This window comes from Petaurus breviceps, unplaced genomic scaffold, assembly GCF_028583685.1.
Source record: "Petaurus breviceps papuanus isolate PSGF00001 unplaced genomic scaffold, PetGlider_PUasm1.0 90701, whole genome shotgun sequence".
NCBI lineage: Eukaryota > Metazoa > Chordata > Mammalia > Diprotodontia > Petauridae > Petaurus > Petaurus breviceps.
Genome location: NW_027187316.1, coordinates 9,971,909 through 9,999,886, shown reverse-complemented (window position 1 = coordinate 9,999,886; position 27,978 = coordinate 9,971,909). Strand labels below are relative to the sequence as shown.

The 27,978-nt window shown below is 43.2% G+C and overlaps 1 protein-coding gene across 6 annotated transcripts in view; it reads right to left on the bottom strand.

Annotated features, from left to right (window-relative positions):
• TRERF1 (transcriptional regulating factor 1) overlaps positions 1–27,978 on the bottom strand; it is a 305,915-nt gene that overhangs the window by 55,592 nt on the left and 222,345 nt on the right. For 2 of the 6 annotated variants that reach the window (XM_069065954.1, XM_069065957.1), the window contains exons 6-9: positions 10,808–12,541; positions 6,793–6,839; positions 5,714–5,864; positions 4,146–4,469 (exon numbers count right to left, since the gene is read on the bottom strand). In XM_069065954.1, the coding sequence (XP_068922055.1) occupies positions 4,146–4,469; positions 5,714–5,864; positions 6,793–6,839; positions 10,808–12,268 (1,983 nt within the window). In that variant the 5' untranslated portion in view covers positions 12,269–12,541. Of the gene's footprint in view, positions 1–4,145; positions 4,470–5,713; positions 5,919–6,792; positions 6,840–10,807; positions 12,542–27,978 lie in introns of all 6 variants that reach the window. The other 4 variants (XM_069065958.1, XM_069065959.1, XM_069065952.1 and 1 more) reach the window with 2 other exon arrangements.

The following is a 27,978-nucleotide window of genomic DNA, read 5'->3' as shown; positions in this document are numbered from 1 at the left end:
CATTGAGTCATTAAGATTTAGGGCCTCACATGGTACCACCCCTTCACTTTATAGAATATCGACTCATAAATCATAGATTTAGAAATAGAAGGGACTTTGGAGACCATTTAATACTAATCTTGCATTTTGCATTTGAGTCAACTGAAGATAAAAGAGAAGTGACTTCTTCAAGGTCACCCACCTAGCAGTCACAGGAACTGAACTGGAGGTTCTATGACTCCCAATCCAGAAGGCCTTCCACTACATCACATTTCCCTGCAGATAATTATTTGCTCCCACATATAAGCTTCTAGCACTGGCCCTTTCCCCACACACACAAGAATCCTTCTCTCCTAACTCCTAAACTGTGCTAAAATCACAAGACCATAGCAAAAGGGCTGGAGGAATTTCAGAGATGATCTAATCCAAACATTCCATTTTACAGATAAGGAAACTGAGGCCCACGTGACATCCCAAATTTACACAGGCAAGATTTGAAGCCAGCTTCTGACTTAAGAGTAAGTGCTATCTCAACTGTACCATCATTCTTATGGGTTCTAGGAAAATGTTCTTGATTAACTCCATCTAGCTAAGTTCATCCTTCTTACATACCTTTGCTTTCTCCTACCCCACAGGACTCAAGATTTTCAACCTTCAACGGCTAATCTGCATCATGATTCTTATTTTTAATTCTCAGTCTTTCATGACTTTTCTGCCTCTTCATTAGGTGTGTCTCTTATACTGGGGGTTTTGCTACACCCTTGGGGGTGTCTTGGCAAGGATACTGGAGTGGTTTGCCATTTCCTTCTCCAGTGGATTAAGGCAAACAGAGGTTAAGTGACTTGCCGAGGGTCACAGCAGGTAGTGAGTGCCTTGCTACATGCTTAATCTGTAAATTTGAGTCATACCATATTGCCACACCAAGCTCGTCCTTTACAAAATAAGGGGGCCCGGACCAACTGATCTGTGAGGCCTCATGAGTGCTAATATTCTGTGATACTAAAGCAGTTACAATTAACTCCATTGGAATGGAAAGTCCTTGAGGGGAGAGCTGAATCTTGAGGAAGATGTTGATGTCCAGAGGGAGTACCAGACCTTGTGTCAGGAAGGACTGGGTTTGGTGCCCATGTCAGACTTAGTAGCTATATGCAATTCACTTAACTGCTCTGAGCCCAAGCTTCTTCATCTGGAAAATGGAAATAATAAAGAATCCATATATAGTTCCTTTACATAATATATGTAAAGCCCTTTGTAAACCTGAAAGACCTATATTGCCAACTGGCATTTATTTTTTTTTTTTTTGGTGGGGGGTGTGATAGTAATGGCAATTAAAGATTCCCCTGTATTGGCTTGGTTTTCAAACTGATTGTGTTAAAACCCAGAGTTTGTTAATCCCACCTGTGGGATGGACTTGTTGATGTGAAAAGAAAGTCCTGAACTGGGAGGAGCTGGTGACGTAGATTTGGAGACACAAGAGAGAGGCGGAAGATCTTTTTGGAAGCAGCACCTCGTGGAGAGAGAGAGAGACTAAGAGAATTGCTGGTGGCCGCTTTGAATTGCCCTGGACTTTTGAGACCTGCCCCCTGAGCTGCCAAGGACTGAGGAGACATGGCTGTTTTGCTGGTACTTTGTCTGTCTGTTTTGATGTTCTTTTGCCAGATTTTTCCACTGGTGAAAGACAGTCCTTTTGTTGAAGAAGTCCTGGAACCTGGCTGTTCGCTAAGAAGCCCTAAGACTGTCCTGCAGACAGAGAGTGAATACTGTCCACTGGTGAAGGACAGTGCTGTTGTTGCAGGGGTCTGGAGACTGTCCTGCAGACAGAGTGAATACTGTCCACTGGTGAAGGACAGTGCTGTTGTTGCAGGGGTCTGGGAGCCCTTCTGTTGGTTCAGAAGCCCTGAAGAAGGATTTTCTTGTTGTATGTTTACAGAAATCCTGGGAGAGGGCTTTGCTAATGTGTTCAGGGGTTCTAGGACTGTTCTACAGACAGAGGATGAATTCATGAAGGGATTGGCAATGTATCTTATGGCCTTGCTAAGCCTTGTCTCCCCAGGAACTAAGATTACTGAGAACTTGCCTTGTGTCAAGATGAAGAAAAGACCTCCATTTGGGTATTAAGTGCTGTGTTTAAACTTGATGTAACTCTGGGGTAGATTCAATTGTGATCCAGGGGTGGGGAACTTTTGACCTTATGTTTGGAAACTAATCTCCATTTGAGAAGAGGGGCTTTGTGGTGGACTTAATTAAGGTATAGCCTAGGGGTGGAGAAGTATTTAGAACAGAGACTTTGTAATTGATTGAATGATTGGAAGGTCCTGGGGTGGGGTAGTCCTTGGAGATTATTTAATCACATTTAGTAAATGCTGTATTTGGAATGATGTCATGTTTTGATCTTCTCTGTTCTTGGTTGGTCACTGAATAAAATGGAGAGCACCTATGCTGGTATTCTGAACCTTGGGAAGTTGCCTTTCCTTGGCATTATATTACAGGGGGAAGGCAGGGCTTTCCCAATGTTAATTATTTCTTTTTTTTTTTTAAGGGGGGAAGGCAGGGTAATTGGGGTTAAGTGACTTGCCCAAGGTCACACGGCTAGTAAGTGTTAAGTGTCTGAGACCGCATTTGAACTGAGGTCCTCCTGACTCCAGGGAGGGTGCTCTATTCACTGTGCCCCCTAGCTCCCCCAAGACCTATATTGTTTTTCAGTCCTTTTTCAGTTGTATCTGACTCTTCATGACCCCATTTGGAGATTTTTTGGCAAAGATACTGGAATGATTTGCCATTTCCTTCTCCGGCTCATTTTACAGATAAGGAAACAGAGGCAAACAGGGTTAAATGGCTTGACCAGGGTCATCTAGCTAGGAAATGTCTGAGGTCGGATCTGATCTCAGGAAGATGAGTCTTCCTGACTTCAGGCCTGGCACTCTACCACTGTACCACTTAACTGTCTAAAGAGCTGAATAAATGTTACCTAATATTAGCTATAGCTATAAATCCCCAAAGGCAAAGAGTACTTGGGGAGAGAATGAGGGAGAGGGAGAGAGAAAGAGAAAGGGGGAGAAAAGGAAAGGAAGAGGAGAAAAGGCAGGGAGGGGGAGAGGGGCAGAGCAAGAGTAGAGGGGGCACCATCATATCAATTATAATAGACAGCATTTATACTGTGCTTCAAGGTTTGCAAAGCACTATGTATATATGTTATCTCATTTGATCTTTTTCTTCCTTGTCTGTCCTACTAGTAGCATTAGTGGATGGAGATAGACACAAAGATTACAGACCTATCTAAACCTGAAGGTCCCCCATCCCCTCTAATACATGTGCATGAGAGAGACAGGGATTCCTCTTATATAGTAAGATGTCTCCCTTCAACCTTGACAACCCACAGATCTCCTAGTATTTTAAATGAATACTTACACTGACTGAGGATCTCATTGGTCTGTATTTCTCTTGTGCCTATAGACTTTGCCTATAGCAAAAGAATTTTTCTGGGTCTCTTCACTATCTTCTCTTATGACTGTCTACCCCTGCCCAGCCATAACCCTTATTCTCCTCAACAGCCATTCACTCTAGCAATCGCTTCTAAGGACATTCACAGACACCTTGTTCAGATGAGGGATGTTTGGGAGTTGAGGGCTATGTGATATAGGTAAGCTCTTGGGGCATCTTTAAAATCAGATACAGGAAGAAGCACCCTCTTCCCTCTGGAGCTAAGCTGCATGGGTGGAGCTGCCAACAGACAGACAGATAGACAAGCACATGGATTATAGGAAAGAGAAATAGAGAGAGAAAGCAAGAAAAATTCACAACAGAAGCAAGCAGAAAAACAAAGATCTTTGCTTTATGGAGATGTTCAAGACATTGAAGACATGGGTCTCCCGAGAGACAGGTGGCTCTGGAGATATTACCAGGGATGCCAGCAATAAGCCTGTTGTTATTCAGCTAGATTTCTTCCCCCAGGTTGATTATTAAGTTCTGAGGGCTACAACAGACTTAGTGAAGGGCACAAGACTGACGATTTCCTTCTGCTCAGGAATGGTGAGACATTCCTGCGGGTCCATAGTATTAAGTAACAGGCCAGTGCACCTTCTTTGGGAAAGCTGTCACCCACTCTCCAAGAAAGCAAAGATATTTTCACCCTTGCAATAAGGGTGGGAGAGAGAGCAGCAACTCACAGAGGGTGCACAGGGGGTAGCCACTTTGGGTGAATTCGGGGGAGAGAGGGTCATCCTCACGAGAACGGGCATCTCGTCGTCCGACATTGAGCTGGCCGGCTTGTCTCTGGCAGCAGTGATGTTGTTGGTGATGACCTGTGAGCTGGGCTCAGGCGAGAGAAGCTTGACAGGGACAGACACGGGCATGACGATAGGAAGGGGGTTTTCCACCTCAGGAGGGAGCTGCGACTGGGGCGGCAGCGGCGGCGGTGGTGGTGGCAGCGGAGGCTGCGGCTGCTGGGGTGGCAGAGGTGGCTGGAGCTGCAGAACCTTCTCTCCTTCCTCCTACACAGACAATTAAAGCCTTTGATCCCTGGTCCCCAAATGGCTCTCACCAGGGAATACATTTCTCTTTCCTTTTCAAAGTTTCAGGATGTTAGCTTCTATAGGCCTTCCCTTAATTTCTCTGAGATTGAGTTTCCTAATCTATAAGATTAAGAGTAATATATAAGTCTATAAGAGAAGAGTAATCTTTGCTTCTATTACCACACAGGGAATTGGGAGGAGAAAATGAAATAACAGGAAGAAAAGCAAGAAAAACTCCCAAGTCACAGATGCCCAGTAAAGGCAAAGGAAATCAGCAAATACTATTTTAAATGGTGTAGTTAAGAAATGTGGTGTGCTCCATCGTCAAATATCTTGCTTAGAGAGCCAGAGAATGTGTGTGTGTATATATATATATATATATATATATATATATATATGTATATATATATTATATCACACACACAATATTACTTACTATCACCTGTTTTAATAAGAATCCATACAAAATATACACAAGCTTTAAAACCTACAAGGGACTGAATAGAATCTAATTTGTTTTCAAACTACCAGAAAGCACTTCCAGACCTTGGAGTACCCCAGGGTCCTCATTACAGATCTCCCTCATTCCTGTAATATAGATGTAGAAACACACTGGTGAACAGCATTCTGGTTGAGAGAACATGGGCTAAATCAGTTTTTACTGTTATCATGATGATTTTTTTTAATGCCTTAAATGAATCTGGTCTTAAACTTCATTTCAAGAATTCAAGAAACATTTTATTAAGTGCCTATTATGTGCTAGGCATAAACATTTTATTAAGTGCCTACTATGTTCCAGGCAGAAATCTTTTATTAACTGTCTACTATGTGCCAGGTATGGTACGAAGCATATGAAAAAGAAAGACAGCCTCTGCCTTCAAGGGTTCTCCAATCTGATAGGGGCACAGTGTGCCTCATACTTGGATTTCTCTGGTCTATTATTACAATAACATAAATAACACTGTTAGTTCGTTTGGGAGTCACATTTGAAAGACCAGTCAGTATTCCCTGCCAATCCTAAGGTCTGACACCCAAAGGCTTTGGGGGTCTTGAGCTGCTTCCTCCCCTCCCCGGGGAGAAGTGGAATTCTCAGAGACGCAACACTCAATTTGAATGGCAGCCAAGCACGGGAAGCAGCGCACATCAGCCTGGAAGGGACAGTGCCAAAGCGTGCATTGCCACCTCTGACCCCTCCCCTCCCTTCCCCTCCATCTGTCCCTTACCTGCTTGAAGCTGGGGGAGGCTCGCATGCCCCCATGAGACCTCATATGGCCATTTAGGGCAGGCAGACTCTTGAACTCCTTGAAGCAGATGGAACATGTCAACTTGTTCTTAGCATCGAGTTGTTCCCCAAATCCCCCTGTGGGCTGAGCACTGCCCAGAGAGCAGATGGAGAAAGGGTAAGGACAGAGAGAACACACAGGCACACTGTATAGGGAAGGTAAGACAGGGACTAATTTAAGAATACTTTGCCCCTTTTTTAGCTTTCAATCAGACTGCTTCATTTTATCCCTAACCCCTACCTCCCAAGTAATAATATCCAATTTTACAGAAAGTAGATCTCTAGCACAGAAGGGTTCTGTTCATGTGGGAATTATATAAATTTTGACAGGGGTTGAAATGAAATATCACTATTAATTCCAGAGCTCTGCCATTTAGGTTTTCTCAACCTGGTCTTCAGGGAATAGCTCCAGTCCTAACTGGTTCCCGACGAGGTCTCTGGACTATAGCAGAATTTCCTTTCTCTAATTCCTTTGGCAGTTTTACCTATAACATATATTTTAACACTTCACTCTCTACTGTGCTAGGCTTTAATCTTTCTGTCCATGTATTTTCTCCCAAGGCAGACTGTAAGCTATTTCTAGGGAGAAATAATGTCTTCTTCTCCTTTTGTATGTCTCACTGTAGCTAACACATTAACAGGTGTTCAGTGAATGTTTCCTGATTCATGACTAGCTAACTTGTAGAGTTAGGAAAATGTGGGTTTGGATCTTGCCTCAGAGAACTTACTAGCTATGTGACCTCAGCCAAGACATTTAAATTTCTCTGACCCTCTTTACTCATCTATAAAATGAGAATAGTGGGACATACTGCTTTAAGGATCAAATGAAAGAATCTATATAAACCACAAAGAACTATGTGAAGAGAAGCTGCTATTATTATGATTGAACTTTTCTAAAACATCCTTATGAAGCTGTCATTTAAGAAACAGATCATCTGTGACGCCCCAGGCCTCTCCCCTACCTCTCTCCTCAAGTGTCTAATATGGTTTCCAGGATGGAATTCTGAGCATTCACCTTACCTTGGATCAGGAGACAGTGGCTGTGCCCGGCCATCAGAGAGGTGCATCTTGGTTGTGAGGAGAGCAGAACAGAGAAAGAAGAGGGAGAAAAAGGATAAAGGGGGAGGGATGGAAAGGAGAGACAGAGAAAGAGAGAATATGAATGCATGTTTATAAAGGGAGGGGAAGCAGAGCACCAAGGAAGCAGAAGCTTACAGAGCACTCTTTCCAGACTAAGACTGCACCTCCCTTTTAGGAAGTACACATTCGCCCTGTCTATATTCTCCCTAAACCTCTTCCCACAGTTTCTAGTTCCAAACTTCCTAATTTGAATACCACTGCCCTTACCCTTGGGGCATTCTCTATGTAAAAATAAAACACTATTCACTAAAGAGACTGATACCCCACTCCAAGCCTCAACCATCTCCCCACCTCTATTTAAGAAAACAGTAAATTTGACATTAAACTGAGAAGCTTGCCACAAATTCTTTTGGTCCCAAAATATACTGAGAAAAATTTGAGGTGCAACAGACAGAATGTTGGATCTGGAGTTAGGGAAAACCTGAGTTCAAATCTAGCCTCACACACTCACTAGAGGAGTGACCCTTGTAATAAGAATGTAAATTTTCAAGATCTCCCCTGCCCCTAGGCTAATGTGCACCTGAAGCCTGGGGTGGGAGGCCTGGTTTTCAGTAGATACAATGTAATAAGAATGTAAATTTTAAAGATCTTCCCTGCCCCTAGGCTAATGTGCACCTGAAGCCTGGGGTGTGAGGCTTGTTTTTCAGTAGATACTTCTTGATTGGCCAGTGAGTCAATAAGGTTGTTACATTCTCTGAGCCAGGAGAAGGCTATATAAGCCCTGATGTGTAGCTTTGTTTTGGGACTCACTTTGAGAAGTATTCTGTGATTTGATCTGAATTCTGGGAAGCCGTTGTTGAGAGTCCCCCGGCTTTGAAAAACCCAGAATGTGGAAACCCAGATGTTGACTGGGTGTGGATGTAATGGTTGGACAGTTTGGAAATCTGTCTACTTGATGTTTCTGTCTTGATAATTATGCCTGTATACTTTGAGGTTCAGGGTGCTGACCTTTTCTCCTGAACAAGGTAAACGATATATGTCTGACTGATTAAAGTAAGCTTGTTAACCCATTTTGAGTTGCTTTCCTTTAACAAAGCAGATCCAAGAACCTGTATTGGCGGCAAACCCTGAGGACGCCCGGGGTGCTTGCTGCTACAACCCTGGACACTCAACCCCTGTCTGCCTCACTTTACCCAACTGTAAACTGGAGAGAACAGTAGCACCCACCTCCCAGGGCTGTTGTGAGAATCAAATGAGATAATAATTATAAAGTACTTTGCATATAGTAGGCACTACATAAATGATGGATATCACTATTATTCAAAAATATTTTTGCACAGTGTTGCACATGGTGTTGAGGTATTTTTCAGTCACGTCCACCTCTTTGTGATCTCATTTGGGTTTTCTTGGCAAAGATACTGGAGTGGTTTATCATTTCTTTCTCCAGCTTATTTTACAGATGAGGAAAACTGAAATAAACAGGGTGAAGTGACTTGCCCAGGATCTCACGCCTAGTAAGTGTCTGAGGCCAGATTTGAACTCAGGAAGATGAATCTTCCTTACTCTAGGCCTGGCACTCTATCCATTGTGCCACCTAGACACATAGTAGGTAACATAAAATTACTTATTCCTTTCCCCACTCCTAAATCTATCTTTTAACTAGACAAGGGCAGTTGTGTGCTCTTCATGTTTAAGCTCACAAAATCACAGAGAGTAGATCTAGAGCTAGAAGGGACTTTAAAGTCTTAATGGATCAACTGAGACAATAACTGTAAAGTGCTTAGCACAGTGCCTGGCTCATAGAAAGCGGTACGTAAATGTTAGTTATTACTATTATTATCATCAAAGTGCTTAGCATGGCGTCTGGCATATAAGTAAGCACTAAATAAATGTTAGCTATCACCACCACCACCACCACCATCATCATCATCATGTCCAACCTTCATTTTACAGTATTACCAACTCTGAGAGTTAAAGTGACTTGCCCAAGGTCACCCAGACAGTAAGTGTCAGAAGCAGGATTTGAACCTATGTCTGCCTGACTCCAGGGCCAGCACTGTCCACACTATACTATAGTGCTTCTCTCATGATGTGTGATCCTGAAGGAAAAAAAGCAAGGCAAAGAAAAAGAAAACCCACTCCCAGGTCAGGTGTAGATCCAGGATAAATTGCTCGGGAGTCTATCCCCTATTTTTGGCACCCTCCCACCTCTCCATCTGGTATCTCCTCTCTCTGACTTCTTGATGGCCACCTCAAGCCCACCTCCATACACCCAGAACCAGGGTCATAGGCTCCATCACCAAATAATATTGTTCTAAGTTCCACCGATAACAACAGGTCTACAGTGATCTAACAAGTTACTGTGTTGACCCCACAAAGGGCTTGAGGGATAATAAGCCTTTCCAGTAGGATGTGCACTGCCACAGGGGAACTCTCAGCAGAAACCTTCCAGGTTCCAGAGTTAATAGAATTCCAGCATCAGGGATGAAGCTGTCATTCAATCTCCTGCTACTAGAACAGCTTGGCCACTATTTTGTTTAAGACACCAGCTGTCCCACCCCCATTTTTTTTTTTTGTAATCCTAAGAAGGGGAAGGGAGTATTTCCAGGCACTGAAACTTTCTCAGAGACATCTCACATCCCCTCCTCCTTTCTCCCTTCCCACCCAATGCCATAAAGTCAGGCCACTATTACATGTAAAATCACAGAAGGTGATCTTAGTGACTCTCTTGTCCATTTCTCTCATTTTACAGAGGAATAAATGAGATTTGCTAGACAAAGTGGCTTCTGTCCAAAGTTGCTCAGCTGATAAGTGACAAGTCTTTCAATTCTACAAGGGTCAAATCACCCTAGGCTGCCTTTACCTACAGGCAGCTCAAGCTATTAATTCAGACACTTAAAGCTACTAAGCAGGGTTGGAACTTGTTACCATTTAGATGGGAAAATGCTTGTGACTAGAAGATATTATAGGCTTTAATTAGCAAGGGAGCAAGGCATAGTGGATTGTTGGCTTTGGAGTTAAGAAGCCCTGTGTTCAAGCCCTACCTTTGATGTGGGCCTCAGTTTTCTCATCCATAAAAAGGGGGAACTGGACTAGATGGGTTCTGAGGCTCCTTCCAGCTCTAGAGCACTGATCTGGTGATTCTATATGCACAGTGGATAGGTTGCTGCACTTGGAGGCAGGATCACCTTTGTTTGAATCTCATTTTTTTTTTACCATTTATTTGTTGGGTGACCCTGTGGATAGATTACTAGACCTGGAGTCAGGAAGATCTTCGTGAGTTCAAATGTGGCCTCAGACACTTACTATCTATATGGCCATGGGCAAGTCACTTAACCCTGTTTGCCTCAGTTTCTTCATCTGTAAAATGGTCATGATAATAATAATAGCATCTACCTCCCAAGGTTGTTGTAAGGATCAAATGAGATAATAATTGCAAAGTGCTTGGTGCAGCACACAGTAAGTATAAATAAATGTTATTTGTTGTTGTTATTTCCTCATCTGTAAATAAGGGGACTGGAATAAACAGTTGCTAAGACCCTATTGTTATACTGTTCAATAGTTTTAGTAATGTCCAACTCTTTGTGACCCCATTTGGGGTTTTCTTGGCTGAGATACTAGAGTGGTTTCCCATTTCCTTCTCCAGCTCATTTTAAAATGAGGAAACCAAATCAAACAGGGTTGAGTGAAGTGACTTGCCCAGGGTCACACAGCTGGTAAGTGTCTGAGGCCAGATTTGAATTCATGAAGATGAGTCTTCCTGATTCCAAGCACAGCACTCTATCCACTGCGCCTCCTAGACAAAGACACACACAGACACAGACAGACAGACAGACACACACACACACACACACACACACAAGCTCTACCCTGCCCCAACATACGCTCTCTGCTTCCACCCCTACTCCCAATTCACACTCCCACCTGAGTAAAAGCTAAAGATTCATGAGGATACCTGAGACCACATAGAACCAGGAGACAGCTGCTGGTGCTGGGGTCCCTTGCTGTTAAGGTGAATCCCCACTTGTGGCAGGAGAGGCCTATGGGTCAGACTGCCAACTGAGTTCATCTCCTCCATCGCTGGGTCAGGGAGCCCCAGTCCACCATGGGAACCCAGCATGGCCTGGGCTTGCCGGTCACTCTGGTAATTCTTCTGCTGCACATTCTCCCGATGCTGCTGCTGCTGTTGCTGCTGCTGCAGGAGACTCTGCTGGTAGAAGTGTCGGCTGTATTGTGGCTGAGGGTCCTGGTAGAAATACTGGGGCATGGAGCCCAGCTGGATGAGCTGGACTGGGTGGGGGCCCTGCTCCTGGGTGTACTGGTGGGGATCATGCACAGATTTGGGGCCAGGGTCCCTGTGATAGGAGGCGGGTTGGAGCTGCATTTGTGGTTGCTGCTGCTGCTGCTGTAACTGGGGCATCATGGGCTGTGTTGGATAATAATGAGGTAATTGGATGGAACAGGGTCGCTGGGGCGTGGGAGGCAACAGCTGCTGTGCCCTGCTCTGTTGCTGCTGCTGCTGTTGCTGTGGCTGCATATCAGGTATGGGCATCCGCTGCTGTCCTGACTGTGGCTGCTGCAGGTAGTAGTGGGCCTGCTGCATCTGCGGCATCGGCTGCGGCAGCATCTGCTGGCCCTGCATGGGCTGGTTGCCCTGGGCAGGCATCTGGGCCATCTGCTGTTGGTAGTCATAGTACAGATGGGCTGGGGAGGGGTGCTGCCCGCCCTGCATAGCTGGCTTGGGTGGACCATTGGCAAAGCCAGAGTGGGTCTGATGGGGCATCTGCTGGTAGCGGGGAGGCATGGCGGGAGGTGCTGCCACCGCCGGAGGTTCGGAGGGCTTCTGAGACAGTAACTGGCGGAGGGCACTGTCATTGGTGCCATCCATCACTGATGACTGGTTATGTAGCACCTGGGCCATGTTGTTGACCTGGATCCTCAGGTTCTGGTTGGCAAACACCTGGGTGAAAGAGTCTAACTTGTGGAGGACTCCGCTGGTGATCTTCTGGGCCCGGATGTCATTGGACTGAGGATAGCCATACGGGTAGCCTTCAGCAGGCTCCACCTGAGCAGATGCCCCCCACATCACATTTGGGTTGGAGAGACTACCACGCAGCTGGATGTGGTTGTTTGCTCCAGCGTGACTCCCCCAACCCGTCTGCCTTGAGTTGTCCATCAAGCCGAGGTTCTTGGGACCAGTCGCCAGGCCCAGGCTGTCCCGAGAGTCCTGGGGGAAATGGGGAGAAAGGGGAGAGGCCTGGGAAGCCTCCACGCCACCCCCTGCTGAAGCAGTACCCCCATAACTGTGGTTGATCCCATTGCCCCCACTGAGAGTGCTGTGTGGCGGCTGTTGGTAGTAAAGGTTCTCATTACCATGGATGCTGTGATTAGCTTTGTACATCTGCTGATCCCCCATGGCTCCCTACTTGGTCCTAAATACAGAGGCACCAAAACCATTAAAAATTAAAGGGAGAGGGAAGAGAAGGGCAAGGAAAAAAGAATGAAACCCTGAGATAGGCTGAGAGTTGCCAGTGGAGCTACTCAACAGCAGAGGAATACACAGACATGGCGGGAGCTGGGGGCTCCTCGTCCACCCACGACACCGATGGCCAGTGCAGACGGTTTCACGTCTTCACGAGGGTCCGGGCACAGGCCAAAGGCTGGACGGTCAATGAGATGCAATTCACTCCTAGAAGAAAAAAAGAGAGGGGATGAAAATGCTAGTTTTCTCTTGGAAAGACACCAGTGCTATTCCAGGAAAGCCGGTAAAAAGCACAATGACCTGTGAAGATGGCTAAATCCATCCCATTTCTCCTTTGTCTGACTCTGCAATTTATTGTGTGACCTTGGGCAGGTCACCTGCATCCTGGAGGCCTCAGTTTCTCTTCCTGTAAAATGAGGGGTGTTTGGGTTAAGTTGATCTCTAATGTTCCTTCCAGCTTTAACATTCCAGGACCTTCTCAGACACAGCATGGGACAGGAGAAAGATACTGGCCCCTCTGCAGTCGAAGGCCTTAGGGTCAAATACTGCCTCTGACACAAAGCAAGTCACCAAAGTTCCTCAACTCTCTCATCTATAAAATGAAAGGCCTGGAGTAGCTGGATTCAGGATGCTGTGAGCTCTGCCTCTGATCAAACCTATAAGAATCCAAACACCTCTGCATGCTTATCTAACACATCAGATTGCCTGAAATGTGACCTGCCACCTCCTGTTACCAGTCTCAGTTCGTTTGTTCCCTCTTTGACCTTTTTTTTTTTTTGCAGGCAATGGGGGTTAAGTGACTTGCCCAGGGTCACACAGCTAGTGACAAGTATATGAGGCCAGATTTGAACTCTGGTCCTCCTGACTCCAGGATTAGTACTCTATTCACTGCCTTACCTCGCTGCCCACTCAATGACTTTCATTGATTCTACCTAACTCCTGGATATCTCAAACTTACTATGTCCAAAACTGAACTCATTAGCTTTCTCCTAAAATGCTTCCATTTTCCAGACTTCCCTAATTTCCAATGAAGGCACCACTGTTTTCCTCCTGTCCTGAGTTTGTTACCCCAGCATTATCTCCTCATTTTCCCCTCACCCCACAAATGCAATCAGCTGGCGAAGCTTACCATTTCTGCCTTCACAGCATCTCTTACATCTGTCTGCTCTCCACTAACATAGCTACCACCTCAGCTCAGGTCCTCACTGCCTCTTACCTACATTACTGCTAAACAGACTCCTCCTGATTGGTTTCTCTGTCTCAGATCCCCCTCCACTCCCGTCCATCCTATATGCTGCTGACAAGTTAATTTTTGTTAAAAAGTTAAGTAAAGATTTGCCCACATGACTCCCCCACTCTATCCTTTTTATTGTATGCGCTCTAGGATAAAACATAAACTCCTCAGTTTGACTTTTTGAAGCCCTATACACCCTGGCCTCCATCTAATTTTGCAGACTAGGTGGACATTCCTATTTCTCTCACATGCTGTGACATGGTTAACCTGTCTTCATACACAACCCTTTGCCCTAGCCTTACTCCATTCCTGAGATGCCCTTCCTCCTTGCCTCCACCTCAGAGAGTCACTTCTTCCTCTAAAATGTAACTCAGGCAGCATTTTCTACAGGAAGCTTTTCCTCATCCTCCAACTGCTAGTGCCCTGTCTCCTAAACTACCTTATATTTAACGACTTTTTATATAAATGAAGTCTTCCTGATTTCAGGCCTGACACTGTGGAATGAATACATGAACTAATTATCAATTGGCTTCTGTTGATAGGCACAGTATATCAAGCTTTGGAAGCCCTTAGTTCATTTCCCACTGACACACACTGGCTGTGTAACCTTGGATAACTAACTTAAGCTCTCAGTGTTCTAGGCAACTCTCTAAAACCACAAATTGCAGAAAAAAGGCTGACCTTCATTGAAAGAGAGAATTCCCTCATCTGGAGGAATTCAGGTATTCCTGACTCCAGGTCTCAAGCTCTACACTCATCCTCACATGGATATTTGGTCCTGTATCAGTGACATTGGAGTTCCAGTTCCTATCTCTATTTCTATTTGTTGACATATTTACTTTGTTAAAACTCCTCAACTGTTGTAGTTGCATGATCACATTTTATCTTTTTAACTAGATTATAAAATCTTGGGGGAAGAATCCACAGCTTTGACTTCTTTTACATCCCCTTAAGTATAATACTACAACCCTAGACCTTGTGAGGCAAGCATTTTGCTTACGTGGTCATTTCTTCTAACCCACTCTCATCAACTCAGGAGCTAACTGTCATTCAGCAAGAGTGAAGGATAAACTGATGGGCAGCCAGGGTGCTGCACTGAGATCATAAAATGTAAAAACCTGCAGAACTCTGGGTAGATTCTCTATGTCAGGTCTATAAAAGAACAGGGGCAAAGAATGACACAGAATACTGAGGCATGGCTAGGTTGTGATCTGAACTGATGGACAGAACGTCTGTCCTTAAAAGATCACAGACTGTGATCCCAGAGCTGTGCCAAATAAGACAAATAACAAATTCTTCCATATAACAGGCTATCATGGTTCCAGAGATCCCCTGGTGGTGCCTCATAATGTTCACATTTGCCCTTCACATTTATCTCACCTTCCCTGGGCAACCCATCTGTCTCATAGTATTAGGTATTCCTCTTATGCATGTATCCCATTCTATATGTATCATGTTTTTCTCTTCACAAATCTTTGCTTCCTCATGGGTTATCATGACCAAAGAATTTACTGCCTTTTGGTGAGCCTCCTCTTTGTACTTAATAGGGCAAATACTGCAAAAGCAAACACTGTCTGTGGCTGGGACTGTACTCAAAGCCTTTCTAAGAGATGAGAAGCAGCCAGACTTGCATTCCTCTGGTGTAGACTTTGTGGGTCACCTCAACTCCAGGGTCAAGTGTCAGGAGCAGGCTCCACACATTACAAAGAGCTATACAGAAGAAGTGATGTAAAAAGTAATATAAAAGATACCATTAGAGAAATGTCTGACCAGAAAAAAAAACAAGCCAATCAAAGAGCAAAAGTTAAGTAATTATTAATGGACATGATCCATTGGTATCTACACAATGTTAGAGAAAGCCTGAAGGATTCCAGCATGTTTGGTGGACTTCTTTGGCAGTCCACTTATTAAGCACTTACTAAGTATCTACTATGTACCAGCCATTGTACTAGGCTCTGAGGATATAAAGACAAAATTGGAACAGTCCTTGCCCTCAGGGAGCTTACAATCTAGCTGAGGAATATAAGATATGTAAATATAAGTAGGGAAGAAAAATGTAGACAATAGATGCCCCGGATAGGCAGGAATAAATGGATTATAATCTCCATGTTTAAAGGAAGTGCCAATCTGGATGAGATCACAGGTCCCCTCTATATAGTATACACATATATACACACTGTATATAGTAAACACTGTATAAAATAAACACATCTTTTCTCCCTCAATATATCATGAGGTACTAAAGGGCAGAAATCATGTTTATTTATCTTTGTATCTGACCCCCTAGTAAAGTGTGTAGAACATAGTGAAAGTTAAGCAAATGTTTGCTGAATGAATGTTCTTTGTTGGCAGGGGAATTAAGTAACCAAGGAGGAAGCCTGTTAGAAAGGAGCATGGTTTTAAAAAGCTAGAGAGGAAGTTCCTTTGGGCCTGTGCTAATGCAGGATTTGTTTGCTTACAATTCAGAAGGGGTTACACCCAACTCCCACCAGACCACCCCAACTTGTTCAAGAAAAAACAAAACAAAACAGTTTTTCTCATTTCCTCTACCAACCTAAAAATATGTAGACACAAAGAAAGAGATTTCTAAGGTGATTATGGTTATCTAGCTAAAAAGCTCTGCTCTTGGGTCTATTGGAAAAGTTTCATTCATATTGTTCAAGGATTCTATTCCCCTCCCTATCCAAGGGGAGAGAAAAAAAGAGGTTGAACTAAGTGAGTTTTCCTGGCATGTTGGCAGATGTTCCACAGCTCCATAAGTAATGTTGCTCTGGCTGTTGATTGGTCTTCTAATAAAGTCTATAGTGGGTATTTTATAATCCTGTAATCTGATTAACATGAACATGTGCTGCCAATAAAAATGATTAGACACACCAATCTCATCCAACCCTTGACCAAAGCAATCTCCCTTCTCTCTTCTTCCTCTCTGGATCCATCTCAGCCCTCACAGAGCCATCACAGCTTCAGAAAGGAGGCTGAAAAGGCTTTTGATGGGGCTTTGGTGATGGCTCTCCCAGATGTGAACTGGTTTTCAGGGCTATATTTTGGCAATCATCTGCATTTCCCCATCCTCCTTCCTGAGGTTGGCAGATCCCATCTCACCATCTGCTATCAATAATTTCCTTTCAAGATGGCAGCCCTCTCTAGTGCATTCAACGATCAGAATTTGGGGATCCTCATCCCATGAAGGAGCTGGGCCTCACTTTTCCATCAGGTGGTGAAGATTCATGCTATATTCCAGCTAAGCAGCATGATCCCTAGGCCCACCAGTCAGTATTATTAACCTCCAGAAGTTAACCTTATACAGGAGTAAGTTTCAGGATTCTAAATAGTAGGGAGGAAAATCATTCTCCTGACATTATGAGAGACATTTCAGTTCATTTTGACATGTAAATAATGGTTTGCCTAATTCCAAGATGCTACCAAAAGGGACCTTGTAGAATGAAGTTCACACACACACACACACACACACACACACACACACACACACACACCCCTTCCCCAACCAAACAAGTTAAACTGGGCTTGGAATTACAGCAATAGCAAAACTCAGTTTCCCTAACAGGACTGGATTAACCAAAGTAACTGGCTTATTTGTAGCCCACTGACCCTGAAGTATTTTCCTCTTAAAATAAGACACTGGTACTCCATAACCTATACTAAGTAATCTCCCTTGGAGAATTCCTCCTCTCTGAGATTAAAACTTGCTCTGGTTTGGTTTGGGGATCTCATGGAGGTCTGTGCTAGGGACCATGTATCATCGCCACAACAACCCTTGATTTTCTGAGCTGTAGTAACTATAGGAAAATATCTATGGAAGCTACTATTCTGGATTCCTTTGACTCTGGGACATCACAGTACAATGAAAAGGACATGGATTTGGAGTCCAAAGGTCCTGGGTTTTATGATTCCAAATCTACTATTGACTAAAGAGGCAGCTAAGTGGCACAGGCCTGGAGTCAGGAAGACCCGAGTTCAAATTTGACCTCAGACACTCACTAGCTAGGGACCCTGAGCAAGTCACTTAACTCTGTTTGCCTCAATTTCCTCATCTATAAAATGAACTAGAGAAGGAAATGGCAAACCGCTCTAGTATCTTTGCCAAGAAAACCCCAAATGGGATTATAAAGAGTTGGACACAACTCAACAACAACAAAAACTATTCACTCTCTGGAATCTTGTACAAAGCCCTTAACCTCTCTGGATTCCAGTTTCCTCCTCTGTAAAATGGGGGTGACCATTTCATGCAGCATGGTATCATGGGATAAAGTGTTTGACCTGGAATTAGGAAGACCTGGGTTCAAATCCCAACTCAAGACACTCACTAGCCGCGTAACCCTGGGAAAGTCACTTAACCAACCTCTCTTGACCTCAGTTCCTCAGTTATAAAATGAGGGGGTTGGAAAAGATGTCCTTTAAAGATCCTTTACAATCTTTAAAATACCTTCCAGATCTAAAACAATCATCTGTAGCCCTCTGCACATAGTAGGTAATCAGTATTCACTATTTTGACTGAGTAGGCCAAAAAAGGACAATGCATGTGGAGATCAGAAGATCTGAGATCAAATCACAAATCTACTGCTTAGTAGAATCTCTGGGTTGGAAAGGATTTTAGAAGTCATCAGGTCTAACTTGTACTTCATCCCAGACAAATGGTCAGCCAGTTTCTATCTGAAAACCTTTCCTAGTAGGCAGGAGGAACTCATCACCTCCTGTAGGTGCCCGTCATATTTCTGAACTAGTCTAATCGTTAAGAAATCTATCCTCTTGATGCCCTCAGAAACACTTGGAAAGGCTTAAATGAACTGAGACCAAGTGAAATGAGCAGAACCAGAAGAACACTGTATATAGTAACAGCAATAGTACTGTACAATGATCAACTGTGACTGACCTATTCTCAGCAATACAGTGATCTAAAACCATTATGAAGGACTTATGATGAAAAATGCTATCCATCTCAGAGAATCTGAACGCAAATCAAAGTATACTTTTTCTTTCCTTTATATTTTTTTTTGTTTTCTGTGTTCTCTCTAACAACATAACATGGAAATATTTTGTATGACTGCACATGCACATTTCAATTTTCAAATTGCTATTTCAAATTGCTTTCCTTCTTAATAAGGGGGAAAAGGGAAGGAGGGAGAGAGAATTTAGAACTAAAAAAATTTTTTAAATGAACGTTAAAACAATTGTTTTTACATGTATTTGGGGAGAAAACCAAATATTAAATGTTAAAAGCAATAAAATAAAATAATCTGGAAGACAAAAACAATTTATCCATATGTGGAGTTGAAATCTACTTTTTGGCAACTGCTATCCACTGCTCCTAGTTCTGAGCTATGGGGCCAATCACAACTAATCTAATTCCCCTTCCCCATCATAGTTAGTCCTTCATACCCGAAGACTGCCATTACATGCCCCCAAACTATGTCTTCTCGACTCCAGGTCAAATGCTCCCAGTTCCTTTAAATGATTTTATGGAATGGATTCTAATCAAACTAAATGTCCTCTTTCTAGGAGCCTTATCTTTTCTTTGCCTCTGCTATCAGTAAAATAAGGTAATGCTACCTGCACTAGATAATTCATAGAAAGCTAGTCATAGCTGTACCAGATCAAGTGAGATAATTCATAGAACTATTTGTAGTTAAAAAGCCTTGGGGGTGGCTAGGTGATGCAGTGAATAGAGCACCAGCCCTGGAGTCAGGAGGACCTGAGTTCAGATCCGGCCTCAGACACACACACACACACACACACACACACACACACACACACACACGCCATGTGACATTGGGCAAGTCACTTAACCCCCCCAAAAAACAACAGAAGCCTTGTATTTCAAGATCAGGGATCACCATAATAATAATCATCCTTAGGGCCACACTCCGAGGGCATTCATCTGGCTTCATTCCTTCCATGTGGTAGGGAAAAAGAAAGCCATGTCACAGTTGGGCATCATTCATTCATTCATGCAGGCAGGCAATGACAGAGAGAGAGTTACAGGCCCAGACACACATCAGCTCTGTCTGCATAAGCTCCTCAACCCCAAATCAGGGCTGGTAAAGGCAAAGTGGGCACGAGTTGGATCCCTGCTCTATTCCCATTACGTGGTAGTAGATAAACTAATGAATAGTGACATGGAAGACAGGAAAGACAAGGAACAAAGTATCTGAGGGGCCTGAACAATCAAAGAGGCCTGGAATTGCTGTCCAAACTCAGGGTTCAAATCCTGACTCTTGACTCTTATTAGCTTTATTACTTTGGGAAAATCAGTTTACCTCTCTGAGCCTCAGTATCCTCATTTGTTTGAAAAAAAAAGGGGGGGGGATCTTAATCCTTACATAGCCCATCTCAGGGGACTGCTTTAAGGAAAGTGCTCCCTAAGCTTTAAACTGCTGTACAAGCTATTATTGTGGGAAAATAGCAATATACAGCCTAGTCTCTTCAGCTGAGTATCAAATGAGTGGGACTGCCTGAGGAGGGGGAAATTACAAATAAATAAGAGAAAGGGGTGGCCCACCTACTAACAACCCCCTCAAACACTGATGTTAAAGCTATTAGTCTGTGGCCTCTAGTGAATGAAGACAGGAAGCAAGGTAAAGGGGAGGAGTTGAGGGCCTAGATGACCAGGACAGGGAAGATTCCTTCTCCCAGTGAGCCAGAAGTAGGGTCCACTGTACATTAAACAAAAACAAAAAAAAGAGCTCCCCTGCTCTTCATAATTCAAACAGCTACATCAGGGTAGGGTAAGGCAGTTAGGATTGAGAGCTATCCAACTGCCCCCCCTTCATCTTTTCCCTAGGGATGGAGGCAGGGGACTAAAGACCCTTTGGTTAGGTGCAGTAGTTCCATTTCTGGGTTCTGGTGGGGGAAGGGTTGCTATAGCAACATGATCCTGGATTCTGTGGAAGTTTAGGGGTGGGGAGAGAGGGGAGCTCATGTGTAGAGGAAGGAAGGCCCTGAAGGGAGGGAGGTCTGTCAAACAGCTCCATCCACCCCCACCCCCCATAAAGTAAATTATTAATCTCATAAAATAACAAGTCATGCAAATGAGGCTAAGAAAATACCTTCAGGGTTTAGTTCTGCTTACTCAAAGTCCCACACCCAAGATCCCAGGAACCCTCACTGCCAAGAGAGAGTCTAGCATTGGGGCCCTCAGGGAGGGAGAAACATGGATGAAGGAGGAATTCTTCCAGAGGAGGAGGAATGAGAAAGGGGAAAAGGAACAGAGCCAGGAAAGGGAGGAGCTACCTTCTCCTCTGCCTCCCTAAAGAACAGGCCAGTTACAGATGTGACTACAGCTGGCTCCCTCTCCCTCTAAACACATGCTCTACCTACAAAAAAGACTTGAATATCTGGTCAATTTGGCTTAGAAGCAAGGGTCATTGTGGTAAAGTTCATGATTTGGACTCAGGAAGGGAACCCTTAACTTTGCTCTGTTCTGGAGCCAAATTCAATTCAATAAACATCTATGGGCAAGGTACTGGCGATACAAAGATAAAAAAGAAAATATTTGTAGCATCATAGATCTAAAAGGGAAGTCCTACTCTATCCAATTCACCCCCTCACATCTTATAAATGATTAAACTGAGGCCCTAAGAGTGTTGTGCCCAATAAAATGCTTCTTACCTTGGGGTGGCTAGGCAGCACAGTGAATAGAGCGCTGGCCCTGGAGTCAGGAGGACCTGAGTTGAAATCTGACCTCAGACACTTAACACTTACTAGCTGTGTGACCTTGGGCAAGTCACTTAACCCCAACTGCCTTGCCTTTCCCCCTCCAAAAAGCAAAAAAATAAAATAAAATGCTTCTTACCTTAATACAGGGTAAGGAGTGTCACAGACAGGATTTGAACTTAAGTCCTGTGAATTCCAGAGTTATGTGTTCTATTTTATTGCCTTCCATACATGAAGGCATACAAATGCACCCAAAGTAATACAAAATCATTTCAAAAGGGATACAAAATGCTAGTAACTAAAGGGGTCAGGAGAGGTTTTTGTGGGAGGTGGTGTTATCACTGTGCCTATTTACATCTGAGGAAACTGAGGCAGAGCAAAAAGGAAATGACTTACCCTGGGTCACTTAAGTACCTGAGGCCAGATTTTAATTCAGGCTTTTCTGACTCTAGGTTCTACGCTCAATCCACTACCCACTTTGATAACTCTGTGTGGAGTTATAATTATCAATGCAAACCATCCCTCCCAGAGAAGAGATCAAAGTAGATTCTATAATCACAGGCAGTAATCAAGGCCAATATCTTGTGTGAATATGATATATTCCAACAGACTACGGTGCTGCCTCTGACTGTCTGTGCTTCTTGTCACCCATCCCCATTCACCCAACGAATGGAGTATCCTGTTAAATGGGCAGCTAAATGGCACAGTGGATGATAGAGTGCTGGATCTGGAGTCAGAAAGACTCCTCTTTCTGAGTTCAAATCTGGCCTCAGACAGAACATTCAGTAAAATAAGCTGGAGAAGGAAATGGCAAATCACTGTAGCACCTTTGCCAAGAAAACCCCAAATGGCTGTTACAAACAACAACAACCTTGTTATATGAATACTGAATAAATAGTGGGCAAAGGAGATGAGCAAAATAGTCACAACCTTCCAGGAGTTCTAAGTACAAAAGAGTCACTGCATTCTCTGAAAGAGCTTGGCTGAATTCAATCACTCTCCAGTAATAATTATGTCCATTAAACCAAGCTCGAGATCTCTGCCAAGCCTTCCCAGGCAGAATTATGAGATCCTAAGATGACAGAGAGGGCACAAAAATATATGGAGAGTGTAAGTTTGGGTCTGGTCAGTTAATTCAGGCATGAGTACATAAGACTAATAAGACTAAGGTCATGCATTCAAGATCTATTTCAATCAGTCAGATTTGAACAAAATAAAGCTTCTGTACTTGGCTGGTTCCTTTGGAGATATGGATCACTAGTCATCAAGAAGACGGTATGGTGGGAAAGGCTCTCTACATCCCACCCAAAACGAATCAGAAAATACATCCTGGGATGGACAACTCAAATATTTACTGATACAATCTTGATAATTCATAAGCTGGTTATTCATTATCTCAAGGACTGAGCCTTCAAAGAATATGGGGTCTTGGAAGTCAGAAGACTTGGGCTGTATTCTGGCATAAGAGTTGTGTGCCTCTGGGCAAGTGACTATATTTCTCAAAATGTCAGTTTTCTCTTCTGTAAAATAGAAATAATAAAACTATCTATACAGGGACATCTAGGTAGTGCACTGAATAGAGCACTAGCCCTGGAGTCAGGAGGACTTGAGTTCAAATCTGTCCTTAGACATTTACTAGCTGTGGGATGCTGGAAAGTCACTTAACTCCAACTGCCTTCAAAAAACAAAAACAAAAACCTAACCCCTACCTATCCTTCAAAGCACAGTTATGAGGAAAGTTATTTGGAATTGTAAAGAACTGTATAAATGAATAGTTATTATGACTTTTTCCCTACCTTTCATATAGTTTGAAACAACCACATTAATGTATAAATGACCTCTGCACCTTCCCTGACAAGTGCTAATCCATCCTCTGCTGGAACACTTTCGGTGACAGGAAACTCACCCAGGCATAAGGTAGCCAATTACAACATTCTTCAATTATTATTATTGTTTTTTAAAATAGCATTCTAAGATTTGCAAAGGATTTTAAATATATTATCTCATTTGATCTTGACAACAATCCTTTAAGGTGGGTGCTATTATTATCCCCATTTAACAAATGGGGAAACCAAAGTAGGGAGCAGTTATAGATCATAAAGATGGTATCTAAAGTAAGATTTGAGGGGCGGCCAGGTAGCACAGTGAGTAAGAGCACTGGCCCCAGAGTCAGGATAACCTGGGATCGAATCCGGTCTCAGACACTTTGCACCCACTCAGAAACACCTGGCCATGTAACCTTGAGCAAGTTACTTAACCCCAATTGCTCAAAATAAATAAATAAAGATTTGAACTCAAGTCTTCCTGACTCCAAGTCCAACACTCTACCCATTGTGACACCTAGTTACTTCTCACTGTTTGTTAATCCTACTTCTTGGTTATTTGTTTGTTGCTGTTGTTTTTTACACACACATATATGTATGTGTCATTACAAAGAGAGAGGAGAGGAGAAGAGAGACAGAGAGAGAAGAGAGAAATATCAGAGAAAGAGAGAGACAGAGACAGAGAGACGACAGAGAAGAGAGAGAGGAGGCACCATATTCAAAGAGTGGTTGAAGTTCTACTCTCAAGAACAAAGCAGGAAAAACCTAATTCTTCTTCCTCATGATAATCCTTTAAATATTTGAAGACAGCAATCATGAACCCCTTAAATCTTCTCTTCTTCTAAATACTTCTTAGTGCCTTCAAAACTTCCTCATATGATAAGGTTCCAATTCCATTCACCATCCCGGGTGATCCTGCTCTGGACAAGCTCTGACTTGGCAAAGCTCCTATGAAAATGTGTTGCCCAGACCTGTATGAAATACTCCAGATGTGGGCTGATGTGCAGTGGAACTGTCACTGCTTTAATTCTGGGAACTAGACACTTTTATGAATAAGAATGCAATTACTATTTTTTTATACATCAATCACACTGTTGACTCATGTTGAAGTTGGAAAACACATGACATTTTTCACATGAAAATCCTCTCTCTCCCATACTGCATGCTTAGGCAGTTGTTGTTCCTGAAGCAAAGTCTAGGATTTTACATTTAGGGCTATTATCCTATTTTATATTTTAGATATGGGCCATGACACCATCTTGTCAAGATCTTGATTCCTGCTTCTATCATCCAACATAAATTTGTTCTGCTCCCCATCAGAGATTAGGGGAGTTGACATTTCTTTATTTGGATGACTGAAGAGACTAAAATGATAATCTGATGAAATTTCTCAACTACCTGTACATTGGAATTATTTAAGGTCCTCAACTACATCTCTACCACATGGACATTTAAGAGTTGGTGGTGCCCAGGCAGAACTCACATTCCCCTTGTTGCGTAAAGTCACATTAAGTTCTTTTGAAAATGCTTGCTTAGAAATGTGTGTGTGTGTGTCTGTGTGTGAAATCTCTAATCAGAACCTCTATAGAGAGTCTTCCTCAAAGATAAATACACAGGGTGGCTAGGTGGTGCAGTGAATAGAGCACTGGCCCTGGAGTCAGGAGGACCTAAGTTCAAATCCGGCCTCAGACACTTAACTCTTACTAGCCATGTGACCTTGGACAAGTCACTTAACCCAATTGCCCTGCCCTCCCCCCTCCAAAAAGAAAAAAAAAATATACACACATATGTATATGTAGTTTTATATTTTGTGTGTCCATGTTTGTGTGTGTGTGTGTGTGTGTAAATTTCCCCTCTCCATCTCCTGCACTGCCATTGCTATTAGGCAGGACATTATCACTTTTTTCCTTATAGATGGCTCTTTCTTGGCTCCCCTTGCTGCCAGCCTCCTCTGTTTACTCCAATTTATTCTTTTTTTTTTTTTTAAAGCAATCGGGATTAAGTAACTTGCTCAAGGTTACATGGCCAGTTATTTCTGGTTGTGGTGCTAAGTATCTGAGCCCAGATTAGATACCCAGGTCGTCCCGACACTGGAGCCGGTGCTTTTACTCACTGTGCTACCTGGCCGCCCCTCCAATTTATTCTTTTAGATATGCCTTTAATGCAGGTCTGATCATGTTACATGTTCCCTACCCCTTACCCCCAACTCCTCCATCCCCAACCCTGTCCTGTGCTCATAAACATTCACTAGTACCCCAGTGCCTCAAGAATAAAAAGCAAATACCTCCACCTGGCATGAGCTGTCCTGCACAATCCGGAACCCACCCCTCCAATCTTACCATGTATTACTTCCCTTCACAAACCCTTGACTGTGTCCTGTGCTCTTTTCCACTATGCCTAAAAGGGGTCCTCCCCCAACCTCCACTTGTCATCTCTGCTTACTAAGAGTCTACATTTACTTTTTAAAGTTCAGCTCGAATGTCACTTCCCCCATGAAGTCTTTTATTTTTAAAGCAATCGGGGTTAAGTAACTTGCTCAAGGTTACACGGCCAGTTATTTCTGGGTGTGGTGCTGAGTATCTAAGCCCAGATTTGATCCAGGTCATCCCGACACTGGAGCCGGTGCTCTTACTCACTGAGCCACCTGGCCGCCCCTAAAGAATTGGGGTTAAGTAACTTGCTCAAGGTTACACGGCCAGGTGTTTCTGGGTGGGTGCTAAGTGTCTGAGCCCGGGATTCGATCTCCAGGTCTTCTCAATACTGGAGCCTGTGCTCTTACTCGCTGTGCTACCTGGCCGCCCCTCCCCCATGAAGTCTTATCTAAAAATCCTCCCCTGGAAGTGGTTTCCTTCTCTTCTGAATTCTCCCAGTCTTTTACTGATGCCTCCTTTTCACCTTCATCAATTCTATCTTAAATTATGGTTCTGTGTTTGTCTTGCATCTCCTCCACTATATACAGAGTTTAAAGTCAGACAACATGGGTTCAAATCCTGCAACTACAAATTACAAGTACTGTTATCCCTTCCATATTGTAGGGGTTAAGGGTGCAGCACCCCTCAAGATCCAGGAAATCTGTGTAAAATTTTTTATAAATTTAATAAATATAAATAAAATTTAAAATACTCCTCCACCTATAGTCTCAGAGATTTATAACTGAATGGAACACTGCAGGTCATAAAATCTAAGTCCTTCACTTTAAAGAAGAAGAAACTGGGACCCAGAGAGGCCAAGGTCACACAAGAGAGTATGCCATTCAAACCTCTACACACTTTTTTTTGCTTTTTCTTTTTTTTTTGCTTTTTGGAGGGGGGATGGTAGGGCAATTGGGGTTAAGTGACTTGCCCAAGGCCATACGGCTAGATGTTTGTGTTAAATGTCTGAGGCTGGATTTGAATGCAGGTCCTCCTAACTCTAGGTCCAGTGCTCTATTCACTGTGCCACCTAGCTGCCCCACCTCTACACACTTCTATAAGTTACAGTTATCCCTTCCACATTGCGACTTTACCCATCATAGTATTGCTATATCACAGGCTGGTGTAAGAAATTAAAGGGGAATGTTTTTGGAGTTTTACAGAAACCACAAATGACATGCAAAGGCCAGCAGACAACACAGAAAAAGTTTAGAAACTCAAAAATGCATAAAATATATGTATGATATTAACATATTTCATCTTTTAATACTATAATAATTCAGACTTCTTCTCTGGTACAAAGGAAAGGCCAAAAAATTTTACACAGATTTTCCGGATCTTGAGGGGTGCTGCACCCTTAACCCCTACAATATGGAAGGGATAACAGTACTTGTAATTTGTAGTTGCAGGATTTGAACCCATGCTGTCTGACTTTAAACTCTGTATTCTTTCCATTGTATCATGAGGGACAAGATCACATCTGTATTTATCTCTGTATCCCCCTGAGCACAATGCTTTACACATAGTAAAATGCAGCAACAGAAGTAAAGATAGACAGCCCTTCAAGATTATCTAACTCAATTACCCAGTTTCACAAACATAAAAAACTGAGGCCTTGAAAGTTTAAGTGACATGTCCAAGGTCACAAAGGGTGGGAGTGTCCTTAGGAAATAACAGTAGATTTAACTTCAGATTTGATCATAGTTAGAAAGTGAATCGGCTAAAGGGAGCAGGGGAGAAGCAGTTAGAAATTATAAGGCCAAGAGAAATGATTTCTATAAGGCCCAGCGCTTTGCATTATTTGTACCACAATTCCAAGTCCATTAGTGCAGATGGGAATCAACCATAACCCTTTCACATACATTCCTGCAGGTTTGAATGGAAAAATCAATGGGCCTCATAACAAACATCCCAATACATTACAAGGCTACTTAGCCCACTTCACAGGTGGAAATATGAGAGGCAGAGGTTAACAATTTGGTAGCTGACCCAGAAAAAGAATATCTGAATTTCCAGAAATCTCATGTCAGTCTCTTTCCACTAGACCCATCCTTTTTTTTTTAACCACTGAACAGTCCTTAAATAGTTCCACTGCCATTGCATAGATACTATGCCAGCTCTAAGCCAGCTACTTAAGAGAGCACCAGCTTCTCAACACTTCCAGATAGGCTCTCAATTCCTAGCTGTCAACAGACAGGAGTATTCATTCTTCTGAACCTAAAGGAATTTTTGATCAGTCAAGGCAACAAACCCTCTTATGAGGTATTTTTATGAACATACATTTTATGGTTCTTTTTCTTAGTGTATAACACCTGGAAACTGAGGGATTATTCATCAATTATGGAATGGCTGAACAAATTATGAAAGCACTATAAGGGGGTGGCTAGGTGGCGCAATGAGTAAAGCGCCGGCCCCAGAGTCAGGAAGACCCAAGTTCAGTTCCAGCCTCAGACACTTAACACACACACACACACACACACACACACACACACACACACACACACA